This window comes from Nasonia vitripennis, chromosome 5 (assembly GCF_009193385.2).
Source record: "Nasonia vitripennis strain AsymCx chromosome 5, Nvit_psr_1.1, whole genome shotgun sequence".
Classification (NCBI taxonomy): domain Eukaryota; kingdom Metazoa; phylum Arthropoda; class Insecta; order Hymenoptera; family Pteromalidae; genus Nasonia; species Nasonia vitripennis.
The window spans coordinates 13975712-13994817 of NC_045761.1; the positions used below are offsets into that span (position 1 = coordinate 13975712).

The 19106-nt window shown below is 48.4% G+C and overlaps 1 protein-coding gene across 4 annotated transcripts in view; it reads right to left on the reverse strand.

Moving 5' to 3' along the window:
- Window positions 1-773: 773 nt before the first annotated feature.
- The window catches only part of LOC100680376 (protein bunched, class 2/F/G isoform), a 36910-nt gene continuing 18577 nt past the window's right edge, over window positions 774-19106 (reverse strand). For 3 of the 4 annotated variants that reach the window (XM_031931785.2, XM_008207766.4, XM_008207761.4), the window contains 7 exons: window positions 11493-11904; window positions 11227-11395; window positions 5843-6026; window positions 5439-5713; window positions 4904-5348; window positions 4636-4821; window positions 774-4347 (listed from right to left, as the gene is read on the reverse strand). In XM_031931785.2, the coding sequence (XP_031787645.1) occupies window positions 3863-4347; window positions 4636-4821; window positions 4904-5348; window positions 5439-5713; window positions 5843-6026; window positions 11227-11395; window positions 11493-11904 (2156 nt within the window). In that variant the 3' untranslated portion in view covers window positions 774-3862. Of the gene's footprint in view, window positions 4348-4635; window positions 4822-4903; window positions 5349-5438; window positions 5714-5842; window positions 6027-11226; window positions 11396-11492; window positions 11905-16685; window positions 17741-19106 lie in introns of those variants that run through there. The other variant, XM_008207764.4, reaches the window with a different exon arrangement.

Here is a 19106-nt window from a genome sequence, read left to right on the forward strand (position 1 = left end):
TACGTTTGTACATAACTTACTAACTGCGAAAATTTACTCGTTTGAGAATGATATTGAAAAAAAGTTCAGAACCATAAGAGGTATATGGAAAACGTACCAGTTACGATAAAAGCTCTAATTCTAACAAAACATCGTTCACTTAGTCTACACATCGTAAGAATTATATATCGAGTATTCGATGATTATGTACAGATAATTTTGACTCTTTGTATGAGTTCATTAAAATTCGGTTGAATTATTAAACAAGATTTAATGCTTCATGGCATAGCTTTAATTTAATACATGGTAAAAATTAACAATTTTTGAATGATCATTGAATACTTATATATTTTATTTAAAAGAAAATAACAAAACAATATTTCAAATCTCAAGATATTTAGCCCGACCAAAAAAATGCTTTATGTGCATAACAGAATGATATACATAGTTAGGCATTTATTTAGGAAAAAATCTACTCTTTTGTAAACGATGAAAAAATAAATTCAGCAGAAATAATATATATTTTGAAAATCGTGTAGACTGAAAAACTTTTCGACGATTAGTTAAATGGCATTGATATAATGCTACCTATGTAATAACTCTAATCTCTTACTGAAAGTCATTGAACACACGATTCTGAATTAGTGCATATTTTTAATAAATGGAGCCTCAAAATCATTAAACTTATGTTGCAGTTTCATTAACCGTTATCCTCCCAATCCAAAGCATCAATCGAAGAAAACATTATTTTAATCAGAAAGTAATAACACAACAACTTAAATAAAATAATTATAACTTATTAGGATTTTATTGACAATTTCGAAAAAGAGTTACAGTGAGGGTTATTACGGTTCGTAATCATACCGATTAAATAATAATAAAAAAAATCAAATAAATACCGGATTCAACTTAATTACAAAAAAAAATTATACAAATGATACAATTCTTTCATAACTAATAAGTTATTAAGACAAGGGAAAAATAATACAAATTCATAGACGCTCAATAACATTTATTCTCCTTACAACATTCGCTCCATAAGTGTAATACGTTCTACAAACATTTGTCACGCGGGAAATACAACGCTGGCGTGGTAAAAATCTGGGCACGATTCTATTCCGTTTAATTTCTTCCATCACACCTTGCATTTTTCCATCTTTCTCTCATATTTAATATAATATATATTTATATATAATATATTTTTATCCATGATCTCATTGTTTTGTATACTATTTACAATTAGGTAATCGCAGTTCTTCAAGGTATGTGTCTTGTTTTCTTTTTTATTAGTAAATAATAGTTAGTAGCTGACGCCTACACTGGAAATAGCTCTCGTAATATCTCCCTTACGCGCTACGATGTTAATTAATTATATTAATTACTTATATCACATTGTTCGTGTACACACCTTCATCGCGTTGCGATTATTTATTTTTTACGCTGTCTCTTCTCACTTTTAACACTTATCTCACTTTATTTACAACGGTGTACCTATCTGTTTTTTCTTATTTTTTCATATCCCACAATCGTTTCTCACTGAATTTTTCTCTCTCGCTCACAGTCATGCTATTTTCTCTCATCACATTCGTTTCTTGTTTAATCGCTTTTTCACACTTATATAGTTCAAGTCTTGCTTAATCGCATAGATTTTACAACTTCAATCACCCACTCTACAGTCTATCAGTCCCCAAACTCTTACTCCTCGACTTTTTTTATTATGCTTTGTCTTTCTTAGTTTTTTTTTTCGATAAGTAGACTACTTGCTACGACTTGAGGCGAACATTCGACTCGACACATTGATGAGACAAATTTGTAGGATTAGATTAGCTTAAAAGGGACATAAATTCTTCTCTATTTGCGAAGAAAAGCTTCGTATCATCAAGTTTCTTGACTATTACTGATTGATATTCTGTTCAAAAAATCGCATCACCTTTCCATTAATAACTTCCTGCATGTATTAGCTCCCTCTTTACGTAGTGAATATGCATACATAATTAACATAGTTACCTCTTTGCGAGGAAACTAAAAATATATTGTAAATGTACAAATAGAACTTTCGGTGACAAAGAGAAATTCTCTCGTGTGCATATGATTTCATAATAATACTAGTTCATGAAAAGTGACAACATGCTACAAACTGTCGACGGTGTCATGCTTCATTAACGGACGTAAAAGTTTCTATAGGTTTATGCGTGAGCACACGTACAAAAAATAAACCAAAAAAATAAGCTCTTCCACCAGTGTTCTCGAATGATTTTAATTCTACTTTTTGATTAGTTTGAATAGTCAGATGTCGCGACACCGAGCGTTTTCATATTTGGAAAAAAGTATAAAAGCATCGGCTTACGACTCGGGTCCAGACGGTTGAACCAATATTTTTATTTTTTCCTACGTTTTACAGTTTTCTAGATTCGCGAGATAGTAAAGCTAATTTGTATAGTTTAAAATGTAATGAAAGAAAAAGTTAAAGACGTATCCTGATAAACGACAAGCTATTAAAAATTATAAGTATCGCATTCTAATTTGATTAAATCAGGTGCATTTTTCATTTCTAAAATTGCAAGAGCTGAGCCGAATACAATTTTACTTAATATTTTAATTTTCACGTTAAAATATTGCCGGTTCAGAGTTTTACTACTGTCATATAAAAATATCAGATCAAAAAAGCTGCCATTCAGTACAAAAATGTTTTGCTTATCTTTAAAAATTTAATAAATTGTTTAAATTAAATCTTTTTGCAACTGTTTTAAATAAAAGATTTAAAAGCATAATTCATTCCATTAACAATTTACTCAGGATACGTCTCATGAATTCTGTTGTATAAGCCACGTCTACGTTGCCTATCCAAAGTCAGTTTAATGCTCAATAGCTGATTATACTGCATAGATGGAAAAAACCGGAATTTTTAACATGAAATCCTCTAAAATACAATTTGTTTAATAAAAATGCTGAATTGAAAATTAATCAGACTTTCGGATGATTTTTTAAGTATATGGGACATGGCGTATGTGGAAAAATTTCTTTTATAGAACAGTGTGGCTAAAATCCGCTGTTAAGTCACGATAGGCGAGACTTGCGGATTTTAGCAGTCTGTGCTATAAAATTTTATACGATACTCTTGACTTAAATTTTTCAGTTTTACACGGCGCTTAGCGCCGTGTAAAAAAGAACCATTTAAGTCACACGTATCGTAATGTACTATTTTCATTTCATTATTTCTCTCCTCTCTCTCTCTTTCTAATGATTCCCTGTCCCTTTATTTCTCTCTACTAGTACATTATATGTATATCGATCAAAGCAGTCCATCTGATAATAAACAAGATATGTATATATTTTTCCATTCCATTTCTAAACACAAGCGCGAGCCAGTAGCAGTAGTAGCATCAACATTAATACACTCAGAAAACGATCCTCTTGTATCAACTATCAATGATTCTCAAGTAATTGATTTTAATGTTAAAATAAAATTTTCCGAAGTGGAAAAGTGAGTAATTATAGTAATGATATTAGCAATAGTTGTGATAATTATAATAAACTGAAGTGCAGGTACTTCCTACGTAACTAAAAACTCGAATAAATTCAAATCCCTTCAGATTTGAAGTATAATAATCATCTACGGAAAATGTTTTCCCCAAAACAAAGGATCGGTTTCGCGAGTGCAAGTAATCGTACGGCATGGTCAAGTTATCATTACTTTAATTCACAAGCCTCTGGCGATATCGCACCTGCTCGTGTTCGTAGGCTCATCGACCTCGCGACGACCGTCGGTGATCGTGTTCATCACGTGCAGCGGCTTGCTGCTCACCATCTCCGTAGTCGTTTCCGTCGACTTATTACTACCGCCCTCATTTCAGGCGATTTCGAGCGGTTAAGCGCCAGTCTGTCAGACGGCCGATTGCGAGCTTGCTGCTGTACCGTTGTTGTTCGCCGTTTGAGACTGTTGATGCTGTTGCGCTTGCTGCTGATGATTGCTGCTAACAACGACGACGGGTTTAACCAAGCTGTTAAGGTACTGAGCGGCATTGACGGTGAGCGGTAGGTGGCCCTGGCCTACGGACTTCAAAAGCGGTGTTCCAATGACCTTACCGGCGAGTGAGCTTGGAGCAAGGATCACCTGGCTGTTTCCTTGAGACACGACTGTCATCGGAGCAACAATAGGCGTCAATCCGGCGAGCGGTTGGTGACCCGACGCCACTATATGACAACCCGCAGCCAGACCTTCGTGCTGTTGCTGATTGTTGGTGGATGAAGGAACATGCCCGGCATTAGTGCTGGTTTGCTGCTGCTGAGAACCACTGGTTGCTTGCGTCGTCGCCACTGACTTATTGGCTGGTTGGAGAGAGACACCCGCGTGACTCAAAGTCAAGCCTGCAAAGGAAAGGCCACTATTAAATTATTGAAATCGCAGTAGCGGAAGGCACTTTATATTCTAAAGAAACATAAAAAAGTGTGGGTTGCATTCAAAGTGAATCGAGCATTTTGCGCTTCGAGCCACTCTGCATACAGTCAACTTTTGATTTGGCACCAATTTGTTACAAATACGCAACGTTGCGACTTGACCTTGGTATATGGTGCTTTAAGCAATAAACTGTCTCAGCTTACCAAGAACAAAAACACATAACAGCATGCTAAGTAACTAACAAGTTTAAAAATCACCTCCTTGGACGGTCAGAGGCTGCGTCTTGACAGACCTGAACATGCCGTTGGCAGGCAGGATGTTGAGTTCGGCCCCGCCTGGCAATCTTGCCAGCTCGGATCCATTTCCGCCTACCAGTGCTACGCCGCCGACCATCTTGTGTGTCGTTTGCGCGGCATCGGCTGTCCTAATTCTGTTCTGAGCACCTTTGAAAGAGAAGAACGTCCGTCAGTTGCTACTGCTCAGAAATGTTCATCCAACAATGAGAAGCGTTGTAGTAAAACTTACTAGTGACAGTAAGAGCGGGCGCGTGCGTGGTAGCGAGAACAATGGGCCTGGTCTCGTTACCGGATACGAAGACGGGTCTAACGTCGTTGCCCGAGGATTGAACCGCGAGCGCTAGGGGCCTGTTGCCGCTGCTCGAGTGCACAAAGGTGACGCGGTTTTCGTTGCTCGCGGCGGTCGAGTGCACGACGAGGGCGACGGGCGTGGGTTCGCCGCTGCCGGTCCCTGTGACAGTGCCGTTCGACTGCACTATCAGCTGGCGTCCGTCACCCGGTATCACCCTGAGTCCGGGTCCGAGATGCTGGAGCGTTGGCATCAGCGTTGCCAGGCCCTGGCTCGTGTTCAGCATCTGCGCGCTTATCGGTAGGTGGAGCTGCGCTGTCTGCTGTTGTTGCTGGGAAATTTGCTGCTGCTGCTGCACTACCACAGGCGGTATTGTGACTTTTTCCTAAAATCATGCAAAAACGACGTTAAGAAACTTGGCGACAATGACTTTTTTCCTCATAAGAATAAAAATACGATGTCAAGCAGTACGCACCTGAGCTGGAGTGGGAATGCTCGGCGTCGAAGCGCCGGGACTGGAGCTCGCAGGTGGACTGTCCCTGGAGCTCTGAGCGAGATTGAGACCCTGGGTCTGGCTAACCACGGCCGCAGTCGCCAACTGGCTGTGGATGTTGTTGCTGTTAATACCGTTGCCGTTCGTCTGGGGCGAGCTCGCGGTCGCCGCGCTGCTCAAGCTGCTCGTGCTGCTGTACCTCGTGCCGCCGCGCGCCAGACCGCCGCTCGGGGCATCCACCTCCATGCTCTCCGACGCTGAAATCAATTCGTTTGTTTTATTACTCACTGTTCAAAAGGAGTTCACGGCGATCGTCGAATATTAAATTTAATTATAGATCTTTGGCTGTAGCAAAGCTAGCAGGAGTAGCCGCACTCGAGGCTTACCATTTTTCGTGACGTTAGTCTCTATCGTGAGATTGTGATCCGAGAGAATAGTGTTAAAGTCGATGTGTTCCCAAGTGGCAGAGAGCTCCTTCTTCAGCGAGATCATTTTCTGCTGCGCGGTTATCTTCTCCCTGGCGAGTTTCTCCATTTCGTGCTCGTAATCCCGCTCCTTTCTCTTCAAGCTCTGCAATCAGACCGTCGTTTCCTTCGTTAATTTCAAACGAAAATTGCGCCGCGTCGTTTAATCACGCGCATCCTGTCTCGACTGGCCACAGCCCAATAAAAGTGTAAAATGTCGGTGCAAAAAAAATTGTTGCCCATATTCAAAGTGGCTTCGGACAGACGGTCGATCGAAGCACTCTGCTATATGCGCATTCGATCTAGCACCCGACGTTACGCAGCCGCAATCGAGATACGGCCTCGCCTTTGTTTTGGGTGCTAAACACGGAAAAAACTCGAACGCGCGTGAATTTCATCCGAGCAAAATTCGTGTTTACTACACGGGGAATCGAACCGTCGATCCCAGTGGCGCGAGGCCGTTGATCTACCGACTGAGCCACGCACGCGAGCAGAGGGGACTCGTGGATTTTCGAGTGAAATGCCGGTACTATACAATACAGTATGGTGCTGCCGTTGCGGTGGTTCCAGAACTTCTTTGACGACACTTTGGGATTCTGTAATTCACGGAGTGCACTGATCTTACGCGAAGTTTGAATATATTATTTTGCCTGTTACGCGTCTAATGAATTCACCGACTCGCATAATCTGTGATTAAAAAACACGATTTATTTCTGGAGTACAAGCAAGTATGAAGAGTATCGATCTGTCTCTCTCTTTCTCTCTCTCTCTCTCTCATAAACGAAAGGGAATAATTGATTGTTTTCTGTAATTCATTTACTTTGAGTTCGTTCAAACCATTCTACGATAACAATCGAGAATGTATCGAGCGATGTCGTGTCTATTGAATAGGCTGTTCCATTGCGTTCGTGCTCGAAGAAGAGTATCCCGACGATGCATCAAAAGTTCATAGCACTACAACACTGCGGTTACTCTCAAGACTCGGATAACGTCATCAAACATGCGCGCACAAAGCAGCCATTTATTTTTCGTCGCAACGAGTGCAGGAAGCACTATCGCGTAACAGAATCACCGAAAAAAAAAAACAACAACAACAACAACAACAACAAGGGCGAATCCCTTTGACACACCTGAAACTTTTGATCCCGCGAATATGTAACCGAGCCGGGACACGCCTCTGCACTGTTTCCGCGAGCGCGAGATGCCATCGTCGCTCGCAGATAAATAATGCATGCCGTCAAGTGCATAGCAGCGTTCGGTCGCGCGCGTGCCCAAACTCTCGACTAGCGGGTTGAAGTTATTACGCCGCGACTCGAGCTCGTAACCTGTGCTCGAGCTATCATTTTTCATGCAAGCATATAATAAATACAGTTTTATCCTCTCTCCCTCTCAAAAAGGCTCTTTACTGCAGAGGCGTTTGATTATAGCGAACGCGATTGGACTTCCCGACTCAGACACGGCGGAATCAAAGATGCGCTTATTTCCTCTCTTTCTGCAGCGAGAAAAGAATGCGCTCGAGCGCGGAGTGCAGGCTGCAGGCGGAGGAATGCTAAAATAAGGCTAAAACTCCTGGCGACGAGTAGACTGGCACACGAGAGAAAAAGCGGCTAGCTCGCGCCGTACGTCCTGCGCGCTGTGACGCAAAAGGCCGAGAACAGTCTCGCACACATCGAAAGAAGGATAAGTTAGCGGTATACACGCCGAGCGTTCACATGATGCGCGCACACACACGCACTCGTAATTATCGCCCCGACGATTGTGCGCCGCTGTATGCTTGTGATAGCGCGGATGTACACAATACGTGCACACACGTACAGCACATCAGAGGAGACGGGAGCCACGAGTTCGGAGCGCTCGCACGTGCATGCGCACATCCCTCCTGCCCCGGCGTATCTCGCGCGTTCTTACGTCTCTATGCGCTGCTTTATTGCTGCACCGAGAAGAGAGGGGGCTCCCGACAAGTTTCAACTGTCGGCGATGACTTTTTGTTTCGCTGAAACTTACGAAGCTGTTTGCGCGCGGCCGTCTGACGAGATCGACCGTTACTACTCGAAGCCTATTAAAACAGCGTTTCAATAACCATCCGAATCTGCGGATGCAAACTAATACGGACAGGTATGCGCGCATACACCGAGGCAGCTCCCGACCAAAACAACGAGAAGCTCCGATTCCGAGTCCTATATGCACGTATAGCGCGCCGAGCAATCCGCACGCGATCGAGTATCGCGGACCGTAGCACGTGGCGCGAGGAGGGAGCGGAGAAAGGTCGCGCAGGGCGCACGCGCGTCGCGCAGCACGTGCTCGGCTGCGCTGTCTGGCTGCCCCCACTCCCTCGTCGCTTGCCGTGGGTGGGGAAGAAGAAGCGTCGCTATAACGCTCTCCGAGTATTTACCGCGGAATAGCAGCAGCGACGGAGGTGGAGTGGCTTTTTTCTATACACGTATATATAAAGCGCCGCGCGACGGCTATTGCAGCCAGGGTCGGAGATAGTGGCGCGGACTTATCGGGCGCGGGCAAGACGCGAGAGAAGCTGCTTATCGCTCGGGTCGCGAGTCAAGGAACTGATGTGCGCTTACGTACTGCGGAGAAAACGGCGCGATTGATTTTCAGTTTACTCTTTTATTCGCGCGCAGGATGCGTCCCTATAGAAGGCGGCTTGTCCGATTTGCGCACCCGAACGAGCTTCGTCGCGCGTCGCTCCGGCTCTGCCGAGACCTTGAGACGGATGTCTCGGCATCGTTAGAACCGTGTAGGCGCAGATAAGGAGAGTTTATTTACGAGCTCGGTGCGTTAACCCGCGGCTCGTTTGGAAAATATGTATACAGAGCGAGAGCCGATGCTTCCTCGTTTCGTAATGTCAATTTGCATTCGCAAGCGCTGCGGTGCGCAACCGGCGGGCGACATTTCATCGACGCGTTAAAACCCAAAAGTCTCGCCCACTCCTTTCTCTCAGCGGCGGCGCGTCTCCCACGCAAGGTGCGCAGCGAGTTCGGAGCAAAGCTTCGACACAACGCCTCGGAGGCGTCGTACGTGACACGAGTCGCGACGGCGATGGCCGCGACGGCGCTCTATCCGCACTCTTTCCGTCTCCGTCTCTCGTGAGAGAGAGAGAGAGAGAGAGAGAGAGAGAGAGAGAGAGAGAGAGAGAGAGAGAACCGGTCACGTGGAGGCAGCGCACTCGCGAACGCCAGCGTCGTCTGCATATGTATGGAGCAAGTGAAAGAGCCAGCTATATACCGACACAATGCAGCGCAGACGCGGCTGTGCGCGCATGTATATACGTGTGTGCGTGGCTTCGACGCCCGGGACGAGCCGCGCGCAGGTGCCTCTTCCGCCTCTCTCGCTCGGAAATTTCTGCTCGTCGCTCCAAAGAATTAGTCACCGCGGAATGCAGCGAGCTTTAAAGCATCGACGCGACTGCACGCGGTCGTAATGGTCAAAACATCCGGCGTTTTTCGCTCCGTGCACGAGTCACTCTTGCAATTATGAAATGGTCCTGCTAAATCGAGAGAATTGCACGAAAAAAAGAAGCCCACTAACTGCGCGGCGAGCTTGGCCGCGGAGAGATAACGCGAGCGTTTTTTCATATGCAGCTCGCGATCACGAGCGCACAACAAGTAGTCTGTCGGGAGACGGCGATTTATTCGAGTCGGGAGCTCGAGAAATATATAGGTGAAGTTTTTCCCCTTCCATGCCGCTACAGTTCGACTCGCTATATATATATATATATATATATATATATATATATATATATATATATATATATATATATATACACCAGCGAGGTAAAATACAGCGCCTCTCTCGTCCGCTTTTTTCACCGCTTCTCCCCTTATGTAAGACTCTGTTTTTAGCGAAAAAAGTAGGTCTTCTCGTTTTCGGCTCGTGACTCGCCGAATTTGAAATTGGACTCGCTTTCAGCTAAACATTCGCACAGCCGATACCGCGAGCCGAATAAATTAAGAGAGCGATATCATGCTAATGAAACTTTTACTATTTTGTCAACATCAGCGCGAGAGGCGGCGGATTAACAGTTTGGAAAGCACCGCCGGATCCGCGCTCGGAATTCCAGGGACCAATACGAGCGTCGCAAAAAAGTCACGCATGACTCGAAGCGACGCAATAACGTTCCGCAAATTACGAGCAGCGCCTTATCGCGCGGGACTCACGCGTGAGACAAAGACGCGAAAAAAACTCGGCTCCGAGAAAGAAGAGAACGAGCGGCTGACTCCAGCGTCACGTAACGAACGTCTCACACAGCTGCACGCACACATGAGCGTATAGAGTCGCCCGGCCATATCCATAGGTACGCGCGCAGACGTGTGTACTGTCACTGCTGGTATATACATAGGGAAGCCGGCGTCGTGCGACGACTCCTTAAACGACGAGCGCGAGAAAGAAAGTACGCAGGAGCCCAGTAACATCGGTTAGCTCGGTCACTATCCTTTACGTAATTTGCATAAGCATAAAATCGCCATCGGGTGGCACACGATCTGTGCGCGTATGCGTAAAGCGAACGTGGGTTTCTCCGCTGTGAAAAAGTTCGACGACGAGCTTTCTTGCGAGGTTTCTAACCGATGAATTTCAAATTTCGAAGACGCGACGCTGGCCGATCCGCCTCCGTTGTCGTACTCGTCAAAGATATCCATTTCGGAGCGTCGGCAGTTTCGTCAGAAGTTATATATGAATAACAAAGGTGTTACAATGAGCACCATCAGCGGAAACAATACGCGAGTATCTATATAAGTATAGGCCGGTCATCGGGCAGATCATCGGACATCAGGCGCGCAGTGCGCACGCGGTGCGAGGCACGCAGGGGAGGGGCTTGCGAGGCAGACGGCGCGTGCGCGCACACGTGGACGAGAGATGCGGACGTGTGCGAAAGGTCAGGGTACGCCGGCGCGCGAGCGCGGGGTCACGCCGGCCACCGCCGCCGCGTTTTCCCCTCTTCCGATGGATAGCCGATGCGAGCTCCATTCCGCTTTCTAACTTTGGAAAGAAACTCGGAGATTCGATTGTGTATCTGATGGCAGAGGCGACGGCGACGCGGTGAAAGTGCGTAGCGAATGTCGAAGGTTATCTCGAGTATTCGGGCTTCGTCGAGGCAAAAAGCGCGGAGACAAGTTTTCTCGCGCGCTCGGGTTTTGCCGGTTCCGTACTGTATACGGGATGCGCGTGAAAGTATACGAGAGACTATGCATCGGGCTCGCGTGCATAAAGAGGTAGCGCAGGAGTCTTTTCTATGTCGACTTTCTATGCTACATGTCAGCGGATGCTCGATGTCAATGTGCGCTTGCGAGACTGACCTGTATGTGTCGGATGGCCGCGTGGAGTATAGACAGGTTCGACGACTTCTTCTCGTCTTGCGAGGGCAACTGCTTCTTCAGCAGCTCGAAGCACTCCTTGAGGTGAGCCCGCCTGTTCTTCTCGAGCTTGTTGTGTACCTCCCTCGTGCCCGAGCGGATTACGCAGGGTCTGCAAAGAGAAAGCCCGTCGGAATGACTCGTCTGGCCGGGTACGGCTGTTTCCACTGAATCGCTGAGTGGTACGCAGGGTGGATGACTGTACTCACGCGTTGCGCGGCTTCTTATTGTCCTGCACCGTTTCGACGTCGACTATGAGACTGCCCGCGCCCGACGATGAGTTCTGGCTGTGATTGGAGTTGTGATTATTGAGAAAGTGATTGTGCTGTTGCTGCTGGAGGCCAGGGCTGCCAGCGAGGCTCGCGGCCTCGTGATCGTTGCCGTGGTGCAGCTGGTGGCCGGCGACGGTGAGGCCGGGCGCCGAGGCCGTGCCGAGGTGTCCGCTGTTGGCCGAGGGTGGCGAGTTTCCGATCGAGGGGCTGACGCCCCCGCCCACCCCACCACCGCTCCCTCGCACTGGCAGAGCGTGTTGCTGCTGCTGCTGCTGCTGCTGATGGTGGTGGTGGTGGTGGTGATGATGGTTGCCGTTCGATCGGTTATTGGTCTCCAGCGGATCCTCCTCTGCAAAAAAGAAGAGCAAAGAGCGGTTCGTTAGTACAGAGTTGCTCTGAAAGCAGTGCAAGTTCAGACCTTCACGATATCGCTGAAAAATTCGACCTGACCGCACAATGCGGTGTAGGTAGGGCAATAGAGCTCAGATAGCGGGTAAGGGGGAGGGGAGAGACGACACATGGCATAATTGCGGTTTCTAAAATTGATAACGGCTGACCACTGCGATATCCCCCGTTTCTACAAGTTGTGCATCAGTATATTATTCATTTGTTTATGCGTTTTTAGCTTTCACTTGCTCCATTCCAGCCGAAGCCGCAGAAATGCTGAATGGCCGTGCGCCGTCTAATATTAGCCCGTATTCGAAGTGCCTTTAGACTCTCTTTTCGAGAGCGCATACTCATTCTTTCGCTATGGCTGCCCGAGAAGGTAGCATAGAGAAACACCTAAATGTGGGGATAGAAATTTTCAACAACGAGTCTCAATCGAACCGAAGAGTACAGACCTGCGCGCACGCATCGAATCCCAGTCTCGCGCGGCACGCCCGGCTAAAATTAAAGTCAAAGTACAGCAGCGGGCCGAGGAAAGAAGCAGCAGCAACGAGTGCGCGAATAAAAAATAAAGGGACTCGCCATTAAGCCGTGCCGGTAGAGAGACAGGAGGAGCCGCTGGCGCTGTAAATCAGCGCAGCACGTGTTCGCACATGCGAGTGCAACTCATTCATGCCGGTTTGGCTTGCAGCCGCATACCTCGCCGCTCTGCGCTTCCTAAGTCTATTTTCGAGAGAGCGAGAGAATGAAAGCTAGCCGTGTGTGTATACTCTCGCCGGTGGCTGCGCGTGTACGTATACATATCGCGACGCGGTGACACAGATACCCGCCACTCCGGCAGGAAGTGCTCGCGCGGAATCGTTTTCGCGATTTTTTTATGCGAGAGCTGCACCGAGAAGTGCGGAGGCTAAGCGTGTACCGCGTGAGAGAAAAACTTTGTACTTGATTGATTACAAGCCGACGATCGCGTCGCATCTGTGCAAGCTGTATTTTCTTCCGGTAGGAGGGAAAAAGACTTCGGAGCCGTTCTTTCGCAATCCTCTAAAATTAGAACTTATTTCCAGCCGCTTCTCGCACCGAACTATAGAGGAGCGCAGCGAAAGGAGAAGAACGTGGAGAAAAGGCGCGATCCTCCAAAGGAACGATCGCTCTCTCTCTCTCTCTCTCTCTCTCTCTCTCTCGCGCGCGCGCGCCCGCAATCTGTGTCAACAAACTCGCGCAGCAGCCGATAAAAGTTCGCGCGAAGGAATTCGCAGACGGTATACCGCATTTATCGAGAACAGCTCGCGGGGCTCGTCAACAAAGCCGAAGAAAAGGAGACAAGAGGGAGAGAGAGCAGCAGGACGATGGCTGCACTAATGAAAGCGATCTGATTCCAGGAAAGAGACCTTCGATCGCCTCGGCGATTATTCTTCATGCAGTTTTTCCTGCAGTGGGGCTAATTAAAATTTTTAATCGGCCCCTCACTCAAATATGCAGCGAGTGCACGTGTGCTTGCGCGGACTGCGCGCGCCGTTGCAAGTTCAGTTATGCCGATGTAATAGTCGAGAGAGACCGATAAATGTTTTACAACGTGTTTGTCTGCTATTGTTGTATTGGAAACGTTTTACTATTTCTCTGCCTGCCTTGCGCCACTGTAGCGAAGCTCCGGCGTTTTTTAAATGTTTAATTTTCGATCAATGAGTCGCCGGCATCGCGACGCGATGAGCGACTGTTTGTATCCGGATACGCGACGTCGTATACTATGCGATACTACGGAACGTTCGCTTTTTTCCTCCGCAGCCTATACAAACTCGCGCATAAATTGATTAAGCCGTATCGGTCGGCCCGAAATAGTCTGCGCCCGACGAAAGATAATACTGCAGCGAATGGATTCACGGCCTCTAAAAAAAAGACACGATCGTACGATCAACCGGCTGAGAATAACAAATAAAAAGTGAGAGAACTCGCAAAAGGCATAACTCCGGGCGGACGGAAGATCTATCGCGCGAATAATCGACGATCATGATTGTCCTTGAAAAAAATGCGAGCGCGAAAAATTGCCTAGAAGAAAAAATAAAAAAACAAGAGCGAGAGCCTGGAGCTGAAGAAGAAGCATAGAATAAGAGGCGTCAGGCGAATCGTCTTGGTCGTCGGCCAAGCGAAATAACGTTAAAATTAGCTTGGACCTGGTCTCGTTTATCGACACGCCGCGCGCGCGTCGCGCGGATACACGCCGGATTACTCTCGCCCCGCTACATAACTAGCCAGTAGGATACGCTCGGCTTCCCCGATCTGTTACTTTGCGCGTATTATACGCACGCACCTCTAGCATCTCTCGCTAAGCGGCCCCGGCGACTCTCTAACATTCTGTCTTCGAGATGTTTTGGATTTTAATGAGCCGGGGCAAACGGATGGCTTCCTGTGCCAGCGGGCGTTATATGCGCATAGCGAGGCGTTGTAAATTACAACGAGCAGCTAAAATAGCCGATCGACAGCCGTTGACACGTTTTTCGGCCAGCGCGTGAGCCCAAAGTGTGTATATTTATAGGCACACGCAAGGGGGAGCAATATGGAAGATGATAAGATTCGGCCGTGATGGGCGTTGTAACGCAGCGGCGCGCGTTGCCGGCGTCGCGATTTTATCGCGTGCGAAAATTATCTGCCGATAGAAGGCGAGTCTGCGCCGAGCAAACACAAGGCCCTCCGAGAGTAAGCAAACAGGGCAACATTTTGCTTCATTCGTAATAATTACGCGGGCAAAGCTGCTGCGTATAAACTAGCTTTTTACGAGCACTAGCGCGATGCATAATTTTGGACGTAGACGTGTATTATTTTCGCCGAACTTGATCGGAAGCGCACGGAATCTCCGTCGCCGTAAATCACCGCCAGCCAGCCAGTCGACGCGACGTTATAAGTTTCAATGCTCAAGCAAAGCTCTCTCGTAAACCCAAATTTAACGACGTCGCCTATAGGCTCCGCCGAGTTAGCAGGTAATCTCGCTCTGGCGATTCCGACCCCCGCGCATACCGCGAACGCGCGGAATAACTTTTTTCCCTCCCTCCAAACGCCGCAGTGTGCGCAGGCATCCCGCGTTTAAAGCGCGCGGAGAAGAGCCTTGAGATTATACATCCGCGAGAGAGCCGCTGGAATATCGAATTGCAAAACAAAAGGCATATCCTCGCGCGCATTCAAATATAGACACGGCCGGCGCGAGGAATAGAAACATTTTTTCTCGTTTCTATTCCCCCGCGAGTTCTCCATGCGGAATACATTATATGCATGCGCCATGCGCACGAATTAGTTTCGGGGAGGATGAATGGTAATCCTTGTGTCGTGGAAATTTATCACGAATCTGCGCGTTGCAACGATGTTGTGAAATTTATAAATTATGCCACTTTTACGACTCGGCATGACGTGTTGGCGCACAAACTGCGCTGTATCGTAAAGCTGCGGTTAATGAAGAAGTCGTGTCGGCTGGGAAACTCCGCTTCGTAAAATTTGTATCGGGATGGACGTGCTTTTCAATACTAACAGAGGGGAAAAAGAAATATCACACACGTGCGTGTGTGCGTTCCCGGAAATAACGAGCATCATTAATAACGGCCTGTTTTACAGCCTGCTCTCGCAGAGAGATTCCAAATCTTTCTCTCCCCCCGACGCCCGCGATTACAAAGCGTCTTTCATAAAAGTGTCGCGCGCGTTTATCGATGCCGAACCCATTCTACGATATACAGAGCTAGAATTCCAAAGTTTACAACGGCGAGCAGAGTGTTGACTCTGTGTATTTTTAGAAAATCGTGGGCTCAGCACGTGCGCCAACACCTTATCTCTTCCTCCGGGTCTTGAGCGCTTATGTATATCATACACGTGAAAAGTTAACATTTTGTAATCAGCTCCGCGTATTAATATTGGTCTAGTTTGACGGCTCGCGATTGTAAACTGTCGAGTCACGCGCGAATCGATATATAGACTGCGCGCGCGAGAAAGAGACGTTTTTCCGAAACGCGAAAAATACACACGATATAATTGCAACGGTTACGGCGTGCATCTTCTCATAGAGAAGGTCGAGCAAGGTCAAGGAAAGCCGTGTTTACGTTGCGCCGATAATGCAAATATCAGCGCAAACTGGTGCACGCGCGATAGAGTCAACGAGTTCTCGTTCAAAAGGCGATTCACTCGTTCGTGTGTGTATACAACGTAATTCGCCGAGTGAAAATTTCGCATCACGACGCGCTCCTTTCAGAACGCAGAAAAGTAATCGCATTATCGCGAGTGCGAAAGAGAGATGAAACTCTCTCTCTCTCTCTCTCTCTCTCTCTCTCTCTCTCTCTCTCTCTCTCTCTATCGCGACAAGGATAAGCGAATCACTGACAACGCCATTCGACTGTCAGGTCACGAATCGTCTGCGTCGGGCTAGACGACAAAGAACCGGCGCTTCGACGCTTTCTAAAAGTTGCCGCGCGCAAGGTCGATCAAACTCTCCCGCATATAATAGGAAGGTCCTACGGAGCCAAGGAGTGTGTGTGTGTGTGTGTGTGCCAAGGATAAATCATAGCCGAGCAAGTGAAAAATAAAGCGAGTCGGGATTGATTTTTCGAGATGCCGTCGATGAGCGCAAAAACGAACCGTAAACAGCGAAAGCTATTTTTACCACACTCCAAAGCCGCGGGGTGAAACGAGATCCCCGCTCTTTGCGAACGCGCTTGCACGATAGTTACGCTTGGAATAAGAATTGTTTTGCGCTTGTGCATCGCTCCTCACCGAGCAGGTAGTGCCTGATCCACTTCTTCTTGGGCGGCGGAGGCATCCAGTCGTCGTTGCCGTTGATGGTGTTGTTGTTGTTGTTGTTGTTGTTGTTGTTGTTGTTGCGGACCGCCTGGTTGGGGTTGCGGGCGGCGCTGCCGGCGAGTCGAGGGTAAACCGCGTCGGCCATCAGGAGTACGCCCATCGTTCTTCGACGTTCAACGCCGAGGGTGTAAAAATAGCGCGAGCTTTCCTCGTCCTCTTATTTCTTTCCCCGCGATCGCGCGGTTCGCCCACAGCTACTTCCGTCGTCGTGTCAGACTCCGTAGAAAGCTCGCATCTCCTCTCTTCGGAAGCTTCGGATCGCAGCGGCGGCCTCGCGCGAGCGCCGACGAGTCCGTCTGGCTTAATCACTTCGGGATCGAGCATCGGCAACAATGTCTCGGCGCCGCATCGCAGATACGACTATTGGCGTGACCGGCGGCTGTCGGGCAAAATCAAACGTCGATCGATCGCTCCCGATTACGTAAGACGCACAGCCGCCGGGACGGCAGGCGGCGGAGGAGAGGAAAAAGAGGCGACGCACTTTCCGAGCGTCGTGCGAGGAGTCCTAGTCGCGCTGCCTCGCTGTGTACAAACACTGCACGTCCGCGCACCACGAGGATGATTTCCCTCGACGAGCGGAGCTCGCTCCTCGACCAATCGAGCGTCCAGACGGCCGGTTATAGAGAGAACTCGGCAACTCGGGATGCCGGCACGACGCACTCTGCACTATACCCACTCGCCGCTGCTTTCTCCCGGAGCAGCGGTGGCGGCGGCGGCGGCAGCTGCTCTTATCTCCCACTCGTCTCTCTCCTCTCCGTCGGTGCGCGCAGAGTCTCTAGATGCGTATCTAATCTGGCGAACAGGTCAATCGTTGACAGCGGCCGCGCGGAAACGGAAAAACTGCACCGGCGGCGCAGGTGACGGCGCAGCGTCGCCGCGCGCGAGCGACTCAATGGGCGACGCGAGCGAGAGAGATATAGATGGAGAGAGAGAGAGAGAGAATGTGTGTGTCGCAGGGCGGCGAGCGCCGACTAAAGTGCCAACTAGAGTGAACACAGTTTCCAACCTGAGAACGATGACGCACGCGCTCGCTCTGCCCGACACGGCGCGGCTGGCTGCTCCCCTCCTCCTCCGCCACCTCCTGCGCGCGAGCGAGGAGAGACTTGGCTTAGCGTTCTCTCTCTCTCTCTCTCTCTCTCTCTCTCTCGCTTTTTCTTTTTATACATATACACAGTGTGTGTATATAGCGTACACACGTCCGTCTCGGGCGAGCGTTATCCCTTCTACCGCGACGACTTTTCCGCCCGCCACCGTCGCCGTCGAGCTTCCGACTGATATCGCGCCTACTCCTCTCCCGACTCTTTATCGAATGATTATGCTTTCGGCTCTCCGCGCCTGTGTGTGCGTGAGCTTTTTACTTTTCTCCTCGTTTCCCGCGCACACTGTCAGCGCACGTGCAGCGCTGCTCCGTTATATGTAACGCGTTCCGACTTGTTTTCTCTCTTTTAAAAGCGTGATGATTTCACACTGAGGAAGTACAGCCTTTACTTTGTATCTGCAAAATTCGAGCTTTTATTTGTCAGTTCTCCTGTTGTTCGATAAATGCATGGACCGCGTGAGAGCGGAGAGGGGGAAAAAGCGAGGCTTTTATCCTCTTGTTTAGGGTTAGCGCTCATCGGGCGAGATTTATGGAAGAGGGAAGTGTTTTCGACGTCCGCAAGGAAAATTCTAAGCGTGATTGTTCTCTCGCTCCGCACGTGGCTGTTTTGTGTCGAAACAAAACGAAATTTTCCAATACAAGCAAACACGTTTGTAGTCGTATCAAAATGTGTGCGATATTTGAAATCCAAGGTTTCCAGAACTCCCTCTGAAAATACAAAAATAGCATTGGTTGCCAATCGCTGCGCACTGCCCTCATCCTCGTTTATTCGCAAAATACGCACACGCTCGTGTACCCATGCAGCCCCGGCAAGGGCTGCTAGTTATTTACTCTCGCAGTGTGTGCGTGTGTGCGTGTGGAGAGGGACGCGCGTATACAAAAATAACGTAGCTGCCATCCCAGCGCCCAACGGACGAAATCTCTGTCCGGCTTCTCTCTTTCTCTATATATCTCCTTCTCCCCTGCAGATTACGCAAGCTACAGCGAGCGCAGACGACAACGTCGTCGTTGGTGGCAAGGGCTTCTCGCGCGCCTTCTTTTCGCCCGCTGCAGGGAGAGGCTGAACGCAAAATGTAAAAATAAAAGCGGAACCGCTCTGCGTATGCAAACACGCACAATGTGGAGCGACACTTGCAGCGGGGAAAAATGCCCACGCGCGCAAGCACGGGAGAGAGAGAGAGAGAGAGAGAGAGAGAGAGAGAGAGAGAGAGAGAGAGAGAGAGAGAGCCTTTGAC